This window comes from Schistocerca serialis, chromosome 7 (genome assembly GCF_023864345.2).
Source record: "Schistocerca serialis cubense isolate TAMUIC-IGC-003099 chromosome 7, iqSchSeri2.2, whole genome shotgun sequence".
In the NCBI taxonomy this organism is placed as follows: domain Eukaryota; kingdom Metazoa; phylum Arthropoda; class Insecta; order Orthoptera; family Acrididae; genus Schistocerca; species Schistocerca serialis.
This window is the reverse complement of record NC_064644.1, coordinates 84092125-84112750: the sequence shown is the minus strand read 5'-3', so window position 1 is coordinate 84112750 and position 20626 is coordinate 84092125. Positions and strand designations below refer to the sequence as shown.

Below are 20626 nucleotides of genomic sequence, written 5' to 3'. Positions count from 1 at the left end.
TCTGTGTTGATTACAACATTCTCTTAAAGAAGGCCAATTTTTATGGTTTAAATAGTATTATTGGTAGAGGGATTAAATCATATCTACACAATAGGAAACAGAAGGTGATAGTAAATGATTTTGATTGCTGTCCTGTCTCATCTGACTGGCGAACAATAAACTTTGAAGTGCCACAAGGATCCCTTTTGGGGCCTTTACTGTTTCTTATCTTTGTCAATGTTCTCTCCCACTCTGTACAAACACTGAGAGCGAATTCACTCGTTTTGTTGATGACACTACTATTATGCTTGAAAGTTAATCAATCAGTGAACAAGTAAATAAATGTAATGCTGTACTTGTAGTTGTCCTACACTGGTTTAAGTCTAATGGGTTCATACTAAATATTGAAAAAAAAAAACCACATCATATTCAATTTCATGGACCACTGCAAGAAAATGAAGCTATCGACTTACACTTTGACAGTCAAAATATATTGCAGTGTGTCACCTCTAAGTTTTTGGGCATTATAATTGATGAGAAGTTAAACTGGTCTGGGCATATTCTAGATCTTCATAAAAGACTAAGTGTAGCAACTAATGCCCTGGGTGTAACTACCCCCATTTGTGATATGAGTACTATCAAAGCAGCTTACTTTGGCTATTTCTACTTCATCATGTCATATTGTATAATTTTTTGGGGTAATCAACCTTTAGCCAAAATAATCTTCAGTGCACAAAAGAGAGCAATTAGAATCATGAGTGGTGTTCATCCAGGATATTCTTGCAGAAACCTGTTCTGTAAGCTCCAAATATTAACCACCACATGCCAGTACTTATTTTCTTTGATGATTGTTGTCTTAAATAACGACTCTCTTTTCACATTCAATAATGCATGCCATGATCACAATACTAGGTCTAAAAATGATTTACACAGAGATCTAAAACAGCTAAGTATCGTACAAAAAGGCGTTCATTATTCTGTCACAAATCTTTTCAATTCTCTTCCATCTGATATCAAAGCCTACAGCAGAGTAGGCATACTCATTGACTGACTTTGTAATTTTTTATTATATTTCCTGTTCATATTCTAGTCTCCGTTTATATTATGTTGTTGTAATTTGTCTTCGCTACCTCAGATGATCAATCTACGAATTTTCTTTTTTCTGTACCAAAAGTTATTTTCAGTATTTTACATCATGTTTATTTGAACTGTATCTATTTGATTTTAGTACACCCTTTAAGCTTATGCCAACGGCCTTTCCGCAGTGGATACACCGGTTCCCGTGAAATCACCGAAGTTAAGCGCTGTCGGGCGTGGCCGGCACTTGGATGGGTGACCATCCAGCCGCCATGTGCTGTTGCCATTTGTCGGGGTGCACTCAGCCCCGTGATGCCAATTGAGGAGCTACTCGATCGAATAGTAGCGGCTCCGGTCAAAGAAAACCATCATAACGACCGGGAGAGCTATGTGCTGACACACGCCCCTCCTATCCGCATCCTCACTGAGGATGACACGGCGGTCGGATGGTCCCGATGGGCCACGTGTGGCCTGAAGACGGAGTGTTTTAAGCTTATATCACCAGATTGCTTCTTTCCTGTCATTGTACTAATGTGTATTGTGCATCTATAAATATGTAAACCTGACTCATTCCATATCCTTGTGATTCATCACTATATGGATTGGCTCAAATGGCTCTCAGCACTATGGGACTTAACTACTGTGGTCATCAGTCCCCTAGAACTTAGAACTACTTAAACGTAACTAACCTAAGGACATCACACACATCCATGCCCGAGGCAGGATTCGAACCTGTGACCGTAGCAGTCGCGCGGTTCCGGACTGCGCGTCAATATATGGATTCATGGAATTTGAAATAAATAAATAGAATGAATGATCAACTTTGACAGCAATTCCTTTCATATCTTAACAATCTTAAGTTTCCATTCCCTACAAGTATTTTTAGTCTTTTAATATGTAATGATAGAGTAGTGCTTCGATACCTGTCAAGAAGTTGAACATATTCCAATTTTCGCTGTTAGTGGCTAAATAGTGCACTCACACTGAAGGTCAAATAAGCAAACACACATGTATTACGACGTAAAGAGTGCACTATGCGTTTCTTTGTTGCCTGTTGAGATCGATATATTGTATTGTAATTGCAAGGCTTAAGGTCGCTCTTCAGCGTTAGATGTGAAATCGGTTACTGGGGAACCTTGAATTGATTTGAAACAAGTTTAGGTTTCGTACATTTCTTTGGGTCGTTCATCTGTCTTTGTGTCATTCTCCCTTTCAACCCTGACGTTGTTATACCGGTATTGAACACACAAAACTCCTGCAAATTTGAGAAGAACTAACAGCAAGTGGCAAGTTCTTGCAGCAAAATGCAAGAAACTCTTTCCACTACTTTGCGGAAACTACTTCTGCAAGTAGACGGAAATAGCGGAAGTCGACTTGCTGAAAGTGTTTCCATGTCGAGTAACGTACAGAATTAGCTTCTGCAAGCTACTTGCAGAAGTTTACTTGCTAGTTGACATGTGCCATTTGGCAAGGATTTACTTACATCTTTGAATCGACGTTGCAGACCAAAGATTGTAAGTATACTAGCTGGCAAAGTTAGTAGTTGTTTATAACGTGTGACAACATCTACAGGTGTTACCGGTCAGTATAAACTGTAACTGGAAAATGAGCTGCAGTGAACAATGTCAGATGTCTTCGAATGGTGTGTGAACGTAACAGAATTCATGTGACTAACTAACATCGTGTTATAGTGTTTTTTTGGGGCTGTACTGAGGCGTAACAACTTCTATAATACCTCCGGTCTATTTTCAAAACTTTGTTTAGTCAGCTTTGTGTGTGTGTGTGTGTGTGTGTGTGTGTGAAATTGAATAGTAGTGTTTAACTAATCTCGTAATTCTGTGAGGGGGATCTATCGAACGGATCGTAATTACCTTTAATGATCATAGGAAAAATGCCGTCTCGTTTTTTAATCGGAAAAAGAAAATCTAATTTCGTGAAGGAACACCTTCTACGCCAACCGAAGTATGTAGCCATACAACGTCTACTACTTCGTAGACAGTGAAAATATGTTTGTAACCCATATTCCAATAATAAGCTCGTTTGTATGGAGGAAAGTGTTCTCTCTCTCTCTCTCTCTCTCTCTCTCTCTCTCTCTCTCTCTCTGTTCATATGGATATGCAAATGTCACAGCACATGAACGACAGTTTTGTGTGGTGTGAGATACTGTCACTGTGGCATTCAGTTACATGGTAATAACAGCAAATTGATAAAATTTGCGCAAGAAAATTACTATAATGTTCAGTAGTTAATTCAAAGTCTAAAAATGTACCTGACAGTAGTTACTTTGCATGAACAAAATATTTCCTCCACTCATGCTAGGCTACTGAGTGGTAACACTAACCACTTTCGCAGTATTCCTTAGGTCAAAACTGCTTCATTTGTAATGCTGCATTACAAAACAATATGGACACTGTCTTGTTCGGATTGGATAAGTGTTTCAGAAGTTTTCTCAGCTTGCTACTGTTGCCACTCGATATTATTGTTATTAACATCATCATTATTATTATTACCATGAAGCTAACTGAGCTTATCAACCCTGACATCACATAATTTATCGAAAGAGTGGCTAATGAGGAGGTGGCATTTTTACTGTTGTACCCAGTCTCAATAGTGTTGAGATGCAATTCTCCATTCTAGGTTGTACACAAGCCTACATTCATTTTAATGTGCTTCCTGTTGTCAACCCTTGGTCTCCCTTTACTAAAATTAACCTCCCCCCCCCTCCTCTATTAATAAACAAAGTACTACTTCAGCTTTGAAATATGTCTTACCAACCTATCCCTGTTTTAGTCAAGTTGTGCAATGGAGACCTCTCCTATTCAATTTGATTCAGAATATCTTCATTGTTTATTCTTTGTACCCATCTTATATTCTTTAGGAGAAGAAAAACTTCTTATCCGCGAAAGCAATAAAACACTGTATTGTGGATAGCCTAATTGGTTTCGGTAAACTATGTTACTATCATCAGATCTGTAATAACATTACAATAGGTGCTACAAACTGTTAAACAGATAATGCCAGATTAACCCATAGAGGAATCAATGACAACATACCTTTGCACAGGTTATTATAAAAATCTTGTGCCAGATGCACACAAAATCTTTCCATTAAATCACCAAATGCATGACATATGACATGAACGATGTGTTGGCTCGCCAAAAATAAAAGTTAAAATTACTGTGTACATAAATCGCCACAACATTGCATCCATATGATCACACATCATGCCAATTAGGGTGCCACAAGACTGTTAACAGCCAGTGCACGAGATGAACTGGCAACAAGTACGACAGGTGTCACTGCCGTGCATAGTTTCTACCATTAAAAGTGAAATACATAATTTAAAACCAACTGTGATTCCAAGTATAAAAGTTAAAAAAAAACACTTTTTATGATTTCTTCCTGACAAAACATAGTTAAGACATCCTATACATTATGTTTCCAATAAATGCAATATATATTATATCATCACAAAACTGCAAGTGCCTTTATGACAGCATAGTTAAGGACGCGCCAACATACATATCATAGTTAGACTGAATGCAAAAAAAGCTTTTGGAGATAATTGAAATACAATGGTGTTCAACCCAAAGTCTGGAACTAACAAAAGTAGTCTTAAAATTATACCATTATAGTGCAACACGCAATGCTTAGAACACGGAAATATTGAGTGATGTGATTGCCTATATCAAGACCATAATTACTATGTGGCATTCAAACAGAAAGCGGTCAAAAATAGGTACAGCCTGCTTCTTAGACTGAGCACATGGACGCCTGTAGCAAATAATACTGAACAAAAAACAAAACATGAACTTTGAATAACAACGCTATGAAAGCCCATTCATTATGAACTATATATAATGATGCCTAGGAATATTGTCATGTAGCCAACAATCTGCCTGCGTCCACAAAGGCAATCCAGTATGGATGGAACTCTGAATAACTCACAGTATATGCGAGAGATCCGGCATTGGTTCAAGTAATTAATACTGGAATACTTGGAGGCTACCCTTAATAAATCATTTTGTTACACCATTGTAGCACGAAGTCCATGTGCATCACCATATAGTCGCAGGTACTAAAGATCTAATCACACCAAATACTCAGCTGCCTGAGCCTGGGTTGTTGCCACTTGCCATTCAGAAGCAGCTCCTCATGGCGTGTGAGATGTACAGGTTTCTGCTTTTCTAGATTCACAAGCATACCAAACCATATGTCCTGCCATGGAGGCAGTTTTTGCAAATCATGTTTGAACAATGAAGCTTTTTGTAATTCATAATCTTTTGTCACGTGGTTTAGGCCAACTACTGGAAAAACGGAAGCGTCCGATCCCGCCCGTCTGCTTTGACCCATGACGTCACAAATATGGCGGAAACAAAAACAAACACACACACTTTCCACAAGAAGCCTAATGACACTAATGGGACAAGCGCGGGAAATGGGGTGTTTTGGGTGGGGGGCAAACTAAATATAAACAAATTTAGACGCCTTGCGTAGCTGCAACGTGTAAGTGAAGCATAAATACCCACCCACCTCCCCAGGGGTCGTAACCCCTGCAACCCATATAAGATAAAGATGCTTCAGTAGCTGATTAGTGTTTTTTGTCTTTTTAAAAACCAATCTCATGGGATAGAACGAACAGATCAGAAAGATGAATATAATAAACTAAAACAGAAATTGGAGGAAACAGATAATTAACATAAGTAATAAGTGTTTTTAAATTTTAAAAAAATCTCACGAGATAGAACGAACAGATCAGAAAAGTAAATAAAATAAGATAAAACAGAACTGGAGACAGCCACACTCAAACCAAACTCCGCGCCATCATGACGTCACACACGACAACACCCTTACGTCACGTGTCAAAGCCGACGCGTGGGATCGGACGCTTCTGTCTACCCCAACTACTGACACTGACTCAGAACTGGAGCTGACTGCCACACAGCTACTGAAGAGGCCAAGAATTTTAGTGAGGTACCGTAGAAACTGCACTCGTATGTGTTTTTAATCCATTTTCATTTAAACTTTAGGTGAGTGCCTCAATGATGCAGCTATATTTACAAGCAGATGTAACAAGGAAACTCCCCTTCAGATTTTGTGGTAGATGGTTCAGTGGATACAGATCAAGCATGAAAACAGGAAAAAGATGTACTGAACTGTGGGAAAAAAGGCAGAATAGAAACATTGAACAGTCGAAGGATAAGAAGTGCAATATAGAGCAGCTTGAAATAGCAGCTTTGCCGTGGCTCAGTGGTCACGGTGTTGGACTGCCGTGCGGATGACCTGTGTTCGAACCTCCTCTCTCTCCTGTCCTTCACTTTTTTTCCCACAACATTATGAACTGTCCATCTAGTCACTGAAATGTTTTTTCCCCTTTTTTAGTCTTGGCAGTTGTCATACTATACACCGTTTATTGAGTATAAGTCATGTGGTAAGAATACCATCACAAGTAAACATGATAAATATTGAGAGCAGGAGAGATACCACATACGAGGCCTGTCTAAAAAGTATCCAACTTGTGGCCGAAAAAATATTTTGAATACCTGACGGGTTTTGGACCCTAATCCCCTTCAAAGTAGGCCCCTTGTGCTTGCACACACTTAGCCCACCGATCCTTCCACTGCCGGAAACACCTCTGGAAGTCTTCTTTTGGAATGACATTCAGTTCTGTCCTCGTGTTCCGCACTCTCTCTTCTCAACTCTCAAAACAGGATCCTTTCAGTGGCGTCTTCAATTTTGGAAACAACCTTGAAGTTGCAAGAAGTCATTTCTGGAGAGTACAGAGGTTGGTGAATACTGTAATTCCATGTTTGGCCAAGAAATTTTGGCTCAAATGGGATGAATGTGCGGGGTCGTTGTTGTGATGCAGTTGCCAGTTTTTCGCCGTCCACACGTATGGTCTTTCGCACCGAACAGCCGGAGAACATCTCGATAGTACTCCTTTGTCACTGTTTGTCCTTCCGGTGCGTATTCGTGATGCACAATTCCACGGACATCAAAGAAGACAGTTAGCATCACCTTGATTTTGCTTCGCACGTGCTGCACGTTCTTCGGCCTCAGAGACTCTGGATGCTTCCATTGCGATGACTCTCTTTTTGTTTCTGGGTCATACCTGTACACCCATGACTCATCTCAATTTATCACGGAGTTCAGAAACCCAGGATCATTGTTGATGGTGTCCAGAAGGTCCTGTGCAATGTCAAAACGGAGGTGTTTGTGTTCCGATGACAACAACTTGGGCATGAATTTCGCAGCCACTTGGTGCATGTGCAGAATCTTTACTCACTCCAACCTCTTGGGCAGTCTCCCGCACAGTCAAATGATGATCTGCCATCACCAAATTTTGCACCCTCTCAACAACAACTGCACTCCGAGCAGTTAGTAACCTGCTGGAACGCTGGTCACTCTCCACTGATGTGTGGCCATTTTTGAATCGTTTAACCACTCCTTAATTTGTGTTACACCCATCGCATCTTCTCCGAACACCTGCTGGATCTTACAAATTGTTTCGATTTGAGAATCACCAAGCTTTTGACAAAATTTGATGCAGTATCTTTGCTCAGCTTGTTCAGTCATCTTGAGAGAGTCAGTAATCCGACGAACACGTTGTGTAGCACCTTGCGACCAACAGGCAGCGACTGATGTGCTGGAAGGCGGGGACAAAATTCACGCATGTGCATATAGGCCTCTTCCTTACTGTGTAGGGTGGTACCGTGCTATCGTATGTATTTTACGTGGGAAAATCAAAGGACGGATACTTTTTAGACAGATTTTGTAGATGTCTCACAGAAATGAAAACAACAAATAGACAGGTGTGAACTATGCTATAACAAAGTAATTCAAGAGTCAAAACTTCCAAAACAGAACACAACTTCAAACACGTTAAAAACATATGTTTTGCCAGAACACAGGAAAACTGCGCGATTGTGAAACTGTTGCGTTCATTTGTTGCAGCTTATTAGACAAATTATTGTGTTTTCATCATTTTCTTGATAGTGATCACATTCCTACGAACACACAAAGTGGTCAAGGAGGCAATCTCACTCACATACCAGGCATACAAATTAGGTGCGTTGGCAAGACATTCCTACCATATGACACATGTACTGTCACTAATGCCTTGTATGACACACCAGACGTGTTTTCCGTTGGAGGATTTGGTTGTCTCGTCACCTCGTCATCAAACATTTGCAGTTCTCATTCGAAAACCACTCTGTTTTGGCCGCACCTTCTGATAGGGTACTGGCAGATAACTTGGGTCCCTGCTCTGGTGCGAGGACCCAGGGTGCTTGCAGTATATATGTCAGACTGTAACTGATTGTATTTTATATTCAGACTAGAGGTCAAAGGTTAGTTTGCCAGCTGATCTGCCCTTTATTTTAGCTGACAATGAGACAAATGTGGTATGATTTTTAAACTTTTGTGGGATGTCAGATATTTCCCCTAAAGTTCCGGGAGAAGGTAAAAAATGTGTAAGCTGCCTGGCTCATCTTGGGTTTTAGGAAGTGATCAGCCAGTCACATTATCTCGATTTACTTTTTATTCTTTGTTCTGTGGTTCAGTTAAGATTTAAATGATATATTTTAACACTGACAAGATAAAAAAATATTGTTTGCATTATTACACTGAGGTGAAAAAAGTCATGGGATTGCGATAGGCGCATAATCAGATGGTGGGAGTATCGTGTAAACGAGGTATAAATGGACAGTGCATTGGTGGAACTGTCATTTGCACTCAGGTGATTCATGTGAAAAGGTTTCCAATGTGATTGGGCAATAGGACGGGAATTAAGACTTTGAATACAAAATGGTAGTTGTAGCTACACAAATGGGACATTCCATTTTGAAAACCATTAGGGAATTCAATATTCTGAGATCCACAGTGTCACAAGTGTGCTGAGAATGTCAAATTTCAGCCACTACCTCTCACCATGAACAGTGATAGCATTCACCAAGAGCAGCACCATTTATATAGTTTCTAAGTGAAATTGTATTTTAGGCATTTTTTTTTGTTTTCTCTGTTTTAATTATATTCATCTGAGACAATTTTGCAACATAAAGGCTCTAATAACTTTGTTGTGGAGTGCCGTAAAAACACACACACACACACACACACACACACACACACACACACACACACACACACACACACAAAAGGATTTAACTGTTACAAGCTTCTGGCAGAAGAGTTGAAGGGGAAGGAAGAGGGGTGAAGGATAAGAACTGGAAATGTTTAGGGGAAGGGATACAGTTTAGAAAAGTCACCAAAACCTGGGTCAGGGGAGACTTACGGGACAGGATAAGGAGGAAGGACTGATTGTTGAGTACTGCAGTGGATCAGATTTGAAAACCGGCGAGCTTAAAGGTGGAAGACAGAGTAATATGCTAATATGCAAGACAGAGATTACTACTAAAACACCATGCGTGAGTTAAACAGAGTGAAAAGCGAAGTGCATTGCATGTAACAGAGGTGGGAGGGGATGGCGAAAAATAGACAAGGCAGAAAATGAAAGATGTAGAAAACTAAAATATAGCGAAGAAAGGAGTATCTCCTGTGAATAAATGCTGAGACAGAAAGAAGTAGCATAAGTTAAGGCCAGATGGGTGGCGAGAACGAAGGACATGTAGTGCTAGTTCCCACCAGCGGAGTTCTGAGAAACTGGTGTCTGGGGGAAGAATTGAGATAGCGCATGTGGTGAAACAGGCACTGAGGTCATGACTGTCATGTTGTACAGCATGCTCTGCAACAGGATATTGTGTTTTGCCTGTATACACCCTGTGCCTATGCACATTCTTCCTGACTGATAACTCGGTGGTATTCATGCTGATATAAAAGGCCAAACAGTATTTACATAAAAGCTGGTATGTGACATGATGTTTCATAGGTGGCTCTCCCTTTGCTAGTATATGTTTTGTCAGTTACAGGGCTGAATAGGTGGTGGCAGGAGGGTGCATAGGGCAAGTCTTGCAGTGGGAACAGCCAGATGGGTGGGGAGGGTAGGGAGATGGGTGCAAAAGGAGCACGGGGTCTGACAAAGATATTGCGCAGATTGGGAGGGTGACATAAAGCTATTCTGGGTGTGGTGGGCAAAATCTCAGACAGGGTGTTTCTCATTTCAGGACATGATTTTAGGAAGTGATGGCCTTGTCGCACTAGCTGATTGATATGTTCAAGACCAGTACTAGTGGTGTGCTCAGAAGCTGTTTTTTGGAGGAATCACCAGGATTGGATGTGATGGCCCGGGAAATCTGCTTGTGAACTAGGGCCTTAAGATAATTACCGCCAGTGAAGGCTGAATATTATTGCTATATTTAGCAATTATATACAACTGCTCGCTCACAGAAAGATCTGTACTTAAAGACTGGAAAATTGCTCAATTCACACCAATACCCAAAAAGGGAAATAGGAGTAATCCATTGAATTACAGGCCCATATAACTAACGTCGAATTGCAGTAGGGTTTTGCTATATATACTGTATTCGAACATTATTAAGTACCTCCAAGAAAATGATTTATTGGCATGTAGTCAGCACGGATTCAGAAAATATCGTTCTAGCGAAACACTCTTTATACTCATGAAGTAATGAGTGCTAAATTTTGATTACGCTGTAAGTCACACAAATATGAAGGCTGTAAATTCAACTAAATACTTAGGGATTACAATTACAAATACCCTAAATTGGAACAATCACATAGATAATGTTGTGGGTAGAGCCAACCAAAGACTGTGATTCATTGGCAGAACACTTAGAAGGTGCAACAGGTCTACTAAAGAGATTGCTTACACTACAATTGTCCACTCTATTCTGGAGTATTGCTGTGCGGTGTGGGATCTGCATCAGATGGGACTGACAGATGACGTTGAAAAAGTACAAAGAAGGGCGGCTCATTTTGTATTATTACGAAGTAGGGGAGATAGTGCCACAGACATGATATATGAATTGGAGTGGCAATCATTAAAACAAAGGCATTTTTCGATGCGACGGGATCTTCTCGTGAAATTTCAATCACCAGTTTTCTCCTCCGATTGCGAAAACATTCTGTTGGCACCCACCTACATAGGCAGATATGATCATCACGATATAAAAAGATAAATCAGGGCTTGCACAGAAAAGTTTAAGAACTCACTTTTCCCACGCGCCGTTCGAGAGTGGAACTGTAGAGAGACAGCTTGAAGGTGGTTCATTGAACCCTCTGCCAGGCACTTTATTGAGAATAGCAGAGCAATCACATAGATGTAGATGTACCAGCTGTTATGTAAACACTATTTGGCCTTTCATATCGACATGACTACCACCCAGAACTTCTGCCAGAAGGAGCCACTTGCTCCGAAAGCTTGTGAAAGTTAAATCCTGTTGTGTGTGTGTGTGTGTGTGTGTGTGTGTGTGTGTGTGTGTGCGTGCGTTCCTCTGCTGCCACTTGGTGAGTAGATTGTTTTTTATTTTATATTATGTTATTTTATTTGTTGCATATTTGACCTGATCAGTTAGGGCCTTAAGATCCTATCTTATAACTGACCAGAAGCAATGAATACCAAAAGTATTACAAAACCTTCCCAATAATAATAAAAATAATAATAATAATCATGATGATGATAGGCACTTAGATCACAGTATGAGCATGTGGGATTATTTGAGTAATGTATTGCAGAAAAGTTAAAAGGCTCAGATGGAAATACTGTGTAGATTACGTGACCCACATTACATCAAGAACATTTCCAAGTTTTAATTCTTCTCTTGAAAGCATTAAATTAGTTCAGTAATTCATTGCATATAATACGTAAGCTTTTACATAGAAGCCAAGAAGGCTTTATGGTCCAGTGACATTTACAAAAGGAAATACATTATCATGAGTCATTAGGCATATTTCTTGTAGGAATGTCTTTGGTGTATGTATAGGAATGAAACAGCTTTAATGATTGGCACCTGATGATGTGTACTGTTGGCAGAGTAGGTATTATGTTTTGTACATAAATTTAATTGGTTGTAGATTAAACTAGAGTGAATTTTTGTTTTCAGGTGTGAAAATGTTGATTTTGTTGGCTGTTACCATTTCACTTGTGTTTGTAATATTTCTCATTTGGATCTTACGACAAAAGAGCAAAAAAGTCAGCCTTAAAGGAAAACATGCCATTGTAAGTTGAAAACTTATCTTTTTTAGTATATTGACTTATAATTAAAGTGTTCACGAGTGGCAAATTTGTGACTGTTAAGACTCTGTGTAGTGATGGTTGACGACAATTAGAAATGTGGCCAATATCAGGTGAATCAATGGTTTCCCATATGATATCTTCTGTAAATTGAATCCAGCCATTCCTTGGACGTTTGGGTGCCAGATTAGCACAAATACTGTATTATTGAGTGTGTTTGAAATTTATTTTAAAAAGATAGGGAATATATTTTATTAAATCCAAAGATGCAATTTTAAAAACTTGGCACATATATTTTATAAAATCCAAGGATACATTCATTTTTAATTTTTGTTTTCCTTGAGTGTGTACATAGTTATACAGTAGTATCACTCAGTGTGAAATGTCCCAAATTTTTAATTGTCACAACACTGATACACAGTGGCAGCATGCTTTATCACACAACTGATTTACAAGCATTATATCGGTACTGCATGTATCTGGTTGTTGCTTAATATATTCCAGGAACACATCTGCAGCTCCAGCACCAGCAATGTAAGAAATCTTCATGCTCTCTTGTCCTATGTTACACATCTGCAGCTCCAGCACCAGCAATGTAAGAAATCTTCATGCTCTCTTGTCCTATGTTCTCTTCTTCATCACTTTCATCAATACTTTCCTGCGTGCTTTTCATTATTTCTTCATCTGTTAAAGTGTGGTCTGTCTCCTAGTTTCCCTCATTTGGCTACTTAGCCTAATCATCATCATTAATTTCTCCTTCTCTTGGGAGTGTGTGGAACATTGCAGTGTACAAGCTATTAGCAATTGATGATTCCGAATTGACTGGCTCATTCCTGTTGCTCAGTACTAGATCCAACTCTGCATCATTGGATGGCCAAACTTTATTTCAACTTTTCATTATGATAACACTCCCCACTGTATACCATGTCTCGGCTGCTTCCAAAACAACATCACATAACTTGATTGCTTTCCACACTTTCAGCATAGTCTTGGCAGAGTCATGTTGACATTCGTTTGGAAAGGAGAAAAGAAGTGCATGTCGATAATGACATTGAATTGAGTCCAAAATTCTGTGGTCCTTGGACTGAAACAGGGATATCACATTGGGTGGAAGAATGAGTGTTTGTATAGCATCGGACATTAAGAGTCAGAAGGATGACTGGGAACATTGTCAGTAGTAAGGGTAGCTTTCAGTGAAAGCTTTTTCTTCTTCAGCTCTTTTCTACCTACTGGTACAAACACTTTGTGGAACGACCGAGACAATATTTCTCTGTCTATCCACACTTTCTTCTGAGCACAATATTTCACTGGTAGTGTGTTTATGTCACTGTGTTGAGAACGCCTTTACTGCACTGTTGTATGAACTGTATATAAACAGCTATATCTGGTTCTTCATTCACATTCTTTCACATAACCTTCTGTTTTCCCAACCCACTATCAATTTGGTTTGCATACTGTCAAATTAGGTCTTTCTTTATCTGAAATTTCAAGTTTCTGTTTGAGGTCTATTGCAACATGTGTCCTCGTAGAAGACATGATACTGAACTATAAAGAATGGCACAATTTCATATGTGTGTAGCATTGTTTAACTTTATAATTAACTAACAAAATTTTTGTGCACAATAATTCATTGTTGTGCACTGTTTAGGATGTGGGCTGGATATTACTGAGAGGCCAGGTTACTGAGGGTGGGATTAGTGAGAGTTTAGTGTAGCTCCCCCCCCCCCCCCCCCCCCACTCCCCCCCTCCCATAGTGTTTATGAAATGAACATGGTTATGTGAAAACCATGAAACAGCCTAAAATGTCATGTTCATTGAAGAAGTGCATGCAAATAAAACTATAACATAAATATTGGGTATCGGTGGGAATTTTGTGATGTAATGTCTGTGTTGCATTTACAGTTGAAAGAAATTTAAGGTAATAACACCACATCCAAGTCCATTACAGGATCTTTGTTTAATGAACAGATTTGTTGTGGTGAAAGGTACTGTTGAGAATTGCAGATTATACTTTTAAAAATTAAGTTCTACTCCTGTACATGAATATCTGCTTTATTTTAGCTATCAAACTAATTGACAGGAATTTACAGAGCTGTCCTTCAATACAACCTACTTGAAGTAATAGTTTTGTCCTTAAATGTATCATAATTGTTTTATATATTAGATCGTTTTTTTTGTAATTTGCCAGTAAGAGAGAGGATCACTCGTATTTAGATAAAATGGATTAATGAACTTGCTTGAAATCGGTTGTTTAGCACTCTATATATTCTCGGGAACTGATCTGCCAGGGACCAGAAGAGATCAGCTATGTGGTGGAGAGTATGAGAGGTTCACATTGTGAACTGTTACGGTTGATTGATTTGTGACTATCAACATTTAACAGGAAACATTTAAAAGTAAACAAGTTAACAGAGAGATAAAAAAGAATAGAAAATATGCAGAGAAGTAAAAGGCTCCTTGCTTATGTTAATTTCTTGCATTGGAAAGCAGTGTGCTGCAAATGTAATGCTTCTACGTATACATTGATTAGCAAGTGAATTAGAAATTGTTGCTGTGATGTAAAGTAAAATAGTTTGATGTGGCGTGCCACTGTGAGCCCACTGCAACATACAGGGTGTCCAGAAAAGGACTCCCTGATTTCAAAATCAAATATCTCGAAAACAAAGATCGATAGAGGAATGCAGTAAACGGTATGTTTATTGTAAAAGCTGTAAGAAGTTTATACAGCAGTTTGAAATAATAGTTGCAAAAGCTGCTAACAGATGGCGCTGTACGCTGTACAGCTCATATCAGCATACATAAGTGAAATAATCGCATGAAAACAATCTTTGCAAACAATCACATCACAATGTTTTCAAAATGTTCACCATTGGCACTACAGAGGTGGCGCCAACGAAGAATCGATTCAAGCTCGTCCAGCGTGGCGGGATGCTTCGGGTAGACCATGTCTTTCACTGTGCCCCACAAAAAAAAGTCACAGGGAGTCAAATCTGGCGAATATGGAGGCCAATCCATGTCTGCACCAGTAAATTTGGGATATTCCAAAGCAATTACTCGATTCCCGAAGTGTTCCTCAAGAAAGCGAAACACTTGTTCGGTCCGATGTGGTTGGGCTCCATTTTGCATAATCCATTCAGTACTTGGCCAATCCTCTAACGTTTGCTGTGTGGCAACAAATTGTTCCAAAATTGCAACGTAATGTGCACCAGTGACCGTTTCTCGAATGAAAAAAAGGGCCAATAATGCCTCTGCTGCATACTGCAGCCCACACAGTAACTTTAGGAGAATACAGGGGTTTCGCTTCACACCAATATGGCTTTTCGGAACCTCAAAATCGCCAGTTCTGCTTATTCACGTATCCATTCAGGTGGAAGTGTGCTTCATCTGTAAACCAGATGCAGCCAACATCAAATCCTTCACTATCAATCATTGTGAGCATCTGATTAGCAAAGGCAACCCTTTGTTGCGCAGCTCGTACGGGTATGGCCTGGTGTGTTTGAATTTTGAATGGAGACATGTGTAGGCTCTTTCTCAGTATTTTCTGCGTGCTGGAACGCTTCAAACCAGTCTCAGATGCAATTCTACGGACGGATGACATTTGATTTCGCTGAATAATTCCAGAAACTGTGGCAATATTTTCAGGCGTAACTGCGGTTTGCTTGCGGCCAACATGCCCCACTAGATCATCAGTTTCGCTGCCTGTTCGTTGAAATTTTGCGAAGAGTGTACGAATGGTTTTCACATCGCGTCCTTTTGGAGCATTAAATTGTGCTTGAAAACTTCACCTTGTTGCCGTAGGACTCTCTTCTAACCTGTGGTACTCTAGCACGAGAAAAACGCGTTGTTCAATGGAATACATAGTTTCAATCTCTTCCTTTGGTACGCTAACCTCCTTTCACGTTTCAATAGTGGAACTGATCGCTCTGGGCTTCGGATCACTATTTATACTAGGCATTACGTATGGCGATTACAGCGCCATCTGTTAGCAGCTTTTGTAACTATTATTTCAAACTGCTGTATAAACTTCTTACAGCTTTCACAATAAACATACCATTTACTGCATTCCTCTATCGATCTTTGTTTTCAAGATATTTAATTTTGAAATCAGGGAGTCCTTTTCTGGACACCCTGTGTGTTGAGTGTTTGGTTAACAGTAACACACAAGCTAAGCAAGATTGGGCATCTGAGTACATCTGGCTTATGTTGGCAGGGTCAGTATGTTTGATTGCTTTCATATCATTAATATCAGACGTGTGTGCTATGCCATTGGGTACAGAATCCAACACCATCAATAACTGTTAACTGGACTTCATATGGAGCAAAGGTAGTGTGGGCACATCAATGTGTGACACAAGAAACATGAATAGCTTTTCAGAAGCTGAAATGAGTAGTTAGTTTATGTCACTGGTAACAGAGTGATGGGAAATTAGTTCTTTGTCACATGCAGTGTGCTCTAAGTAGGTCACAAAACAGCTGTAGAATATAGCTGGGATTGGGGTGTCTCGGAGGAAACTTGGATGGTCTGTGCCCCAACTTAATATATATATTAACAGCTGTGACATTTATTGTAGGTGACAGGAGGATCGAGCGGCATTGGAAAGGAAGTTGCAGCAAATCTTCTAAGAAGAGGTGCAAGTGTCACATTAATTGCAAGAAACCAAGAACGCTTGAGCCAGGCATACGAAGACCTGAAGACGTGCATTACCGATACTCAGAGCCAGGAACTTAAGTATTTTTCGTGTAAGTGCAACTGAAAATTCTTAAATATTGTGGCCATTACAATACTCTCTCTAAGCAGAGTTCTTTCCTGGAAATTACTACAGGTGCAAATAAATTGTATATTTTTTTTCTGAGAGTTGTGCTGACTCGGTTGCAATGCTGTTTTACTATGATAGTTAATTTCAGTGGATGTGGGTGGCAATTATGAAGATGTGAAATCTGTTGTGGAGAAAGCAACATGTGGAGTCTCAGTGCAGATGTTGGTCAATTGTGCAGGAACGTCGGTGGCAGGCCGCTTGGAAGACTTGTCGATAGAGGATATAAAGGTTTGTAGCAAGGGTGTTAGTAACAGCGGTGTATTACAGTAACTAATTTTTTTAAAAAAATTCTTGTTTTCATAAGTCAATCATACTTGTTTCTGATGGAACAGCAATGTAGAATACCCATCCTTTGTGATGTCCTCCCTGTAACACTTTCTAATGCTTGGCATATTTGAATATAGTTGTAATCATGATATTATGAAGAATTATACTGACAGTTGGTAAAATTGTTGTTTTATCAATAGACAGCCAATTTCATGATCTAAAACCGCATCATCAGTTGCAAGAATGTTAAAAGGTCATAGTTGTACCCAGCACAACTAGTCAAGGTATATTATTCAGTGAATGTTATCTACATTACACTGTGAAACAATGGGTGATAAAGACGTGATCCATTAATTTCTTTAAATTGCTGTTGGGTGGATCATGTCGTTATAGGCCCTTGTTTTAAGATTTGTGTGCATTGGTGTGATGGTAGGACAACCTAGCTGTGGGAAGAGTAGAAGGGGCCCGCTCAGGTGACTAAGACTGGCTAACAGGCTCGTGCTTCAATGGGCACGTCTACTCTTGCCCTGCCATCACACTGACACAGGCAAATCTTAAAACAAGGGCCTAAATTACATGATCCACCCACCAGCAATTTAACAAAATTAATGGATCATGTCTTTGTCAACCTTCGTTCACCAGTGTGATATAGATAATAATCATTGAATAATGTATCTTGACTAGGAGCAATGGGTATGCCAATGACCTTTTAACATTGTTGCACCTGATGATGTGGCTTTTAGGTGGTTAGACTGGTTGTCTATCAATGAAACAACAATTTTACCAGCTGTCGGTGGAATTCTTGTTAACATCATGCCTTTCAACAATTGAGGATGCCCAGAATGTAACACACTTTGTGATAGTTGTAAGCGTTTAATTGCAACACTATTCATTTGACCTGTATATGTGCTGGATCTTTAGCATTTAAAGTATATTCTGATATGGTTGAAAATTTGGCCATTCTGTCATTTCAAATTGCAACAGGAAATACACAAAATTTAGTGCAAATTGCAACACCAAAAAGAAACCCCCTGCGAGTCCTGGGGTTAGAATAGGCCCAAGGTATTCCTGCCTGTCGTAAGTGGCGACTGAAAGGAGTCTCACACGTTTCGGCCTTTGTGATGGTCCCCTGTAGAGTTTGACCTCCATTTTTCAAAATTTTCCTGAGGAGTGAGCCAATGGGGGAAGGGCGCCTTACATGGTGCATCGTGTCCATCATGTGCTGAGACCTCTCGCATCCTTTGTCGATGTGGATCTGCATTTCTTCTCATTCTCCAGCTGTTGGGCGAGGTCACCGTCCTGGGTGCATATTTTTCCATCAGCTGTGCAGTATCATTTTCTACGCTGACGATGGCAATGGACTTTTTTGCTTGGTTACACCTGATATCCAGCACAGTAGCCAGACCGTTATGGTGGGGCCGCCATTTACCCTGTTGGTTCTGGGTGGCACCTGTGGGGAGGGCTCCTGGTCGGAGTGGGTGGCATCAGGGCGGATGACATGAGATGAAGCGTAGTCCATCATCTCTTGCTGGTGGTGAAACACCAGCAGTCTCTAAGCATTCATGAGCTCAATTCAATGCACAGAAGTATGACCCCAAATCATTCCCCTCTCTGGCCACACCATGGCAGGAACATCAGGCTAAGGATGGCAGCAGCTCTTACTCGCCCTGGTTCCTTGTATGTTCGAGAGCTGATGATGAAGCCTCAGTTTTTTGTTGAGCATATAGAGGACAAGTTTGGGGAGGTATAGGGCTTGTCCAAAATGAGATCTGGGCCAGTCTTTATCAAAACAGCATCCTCTGCCCAGTCACAGGCTTTACTCGCTTGTGACAAGCTGGGGATGTTTCTGTTACCATCACATTCCATAAGAGCTTAAACATGGTCCAGGGTATCATATTTCACAGGGACCTTCTTTTGCAGTCCGATGATAAGCTGCACACCAATCTAGAACGGCGAGGTGTACATTTCGTTTGGCGTATCCCCCATGGTCCGAGGGATAATCAGGTTGCCACTGGTGCCTTCATCTTGGCCTTCGAGGGTGATACATTACCCGGCACGGTCAAGGTGATGGTCTACAGTTGTGATATAAAACCCTATATCCCTCCCCCAATGCAGTGCTTTAAATGTTGGAAGTTCGGTCATATGTCTTCCTGCTATACTTCCAGTGTCACAGGCCGAGATTGCGGACACCCATCATATCCCAATACTCCATGTGCCCCACCTCCCATCTGTGTCAGCTGTGCAGAGCACCATTCGCCTTGCTCGCCAGACTGCAGGATTCTACAGGAGGAAAGGAAAATCATGGAGTACAAGATTCTTGACCGACTGACCTACACGGAGGCTAAGAGGAAATTTGAACGCCTACATCCTGTACATATGACATCATCTTATCCCGCTGTTACAACAGTTCTAGCCCCATCAGCTCTGCCAGCCCCCAGTCACCTCTCGGAGCCAGAAGACTACATCTGCCTCCTTGATGGTGGGGCTCCCTGTAGATCTTGCACTACCTACTTCAGGCGTAACACCCCCCAACCATCGGGAACGTCCATCCCCATTGTTCAGCCTGAGAAGTGCACAACTTCTTCAGTTGCTCTCGCTAGGAAGGGGCCCCCTTGGGTCTCTCCCTTCTCAGGTTTTGCTAGTGGAAGAGATGACACCTGACAGTGGTTGAAGAGCCCAAAAGCAGCTGGTCACAGGGCTTCATGCTCATCCTCAGTTCCAGAGACTGAATCAGTGAAGTCCTCCCAGCCAAGGAAACCCAAGGAACAGCGAGAGAAATCCAAAAAGAAGGTCACCAATACCAAGGGAATTGTGGTGGCACTCACACCACTGCTACCTCCAAGCTCTGCATTGGTGGATGAGGTGGAGATTCTGGTGTCTGCTGAGGACATAGATCTCGCCGGACCCTCAGACAAAATGGATATAGACTGCTCAGGCAAAAAGTCGGTGGCAGCAGGTGGCCCTGATACATAAACTGCCTCATTAAATGTTCCATGCCTTCCCAGTCTAACGATGATGTCATCCTCCAGTGGAATTGCGTGGTTTTTTCCACTGCCTGGGTGAGCTACGGCAGCTGTTAAGCTTTACACCTACTATCTGCATTGCCCTCCACGAAACCTGGTTTCCGGCATTGTGGACCCTTGCCCTTCGCAGCTATAAGGGATATTGCAGGAACCGCAGTGACTATAATTGAGTGTCAAATGTAGTTTGTGTATACGTCCTAAACTCAGACTGTAGTGAACGTGTGCCGTTCAAACCCCTCTTGAAGTTGTGGCTGTCAGAATAAGGATGATGCAGGAAATAACTGTCTGCAATGTATATCTTCCTCCAGATGTTG

The 20626-nt window shown here is 40.7% G+C and overlaps 1 protein-coding gene across 2 annotated transcripts in view; it reads left to right on the top strand.

Moving 5' to 3' along the window:
* Window positions 1-2572: 2572 nt before the first annotated feature.
* The window catches only part of LOC126412055 (3-ketodihydrosphingosine reductase), a 74170-nt gene continuing 56116 nt past the window's right edge, over window positions 2573-20626 (top strand). The window contains exons 1-4 of one of the 2 annotated variants that reach the window (XM_050081435.1): window positions 2573-2698; window positions 12075-12190; window positions 16777-16945; window positions 17111-17250. In XM_050081435.1, coding sequence (XP_049937392.1) covers window positions 2662-2698; window positions 12075-12190; window positions 16777-16945; window positions 17111-17250 — 462 coding nt within the window. In that variant the 5' untranslated portion in view covers window positions 2573-2661. The remainder of the gene's footprint in view (window positions 2699-12074; window positions 12191-16776; window positions 16946-17110; window positions 17251-20626) is intronic. The other variant, XM_050081436.1, reaches the window with a different exon arrangement.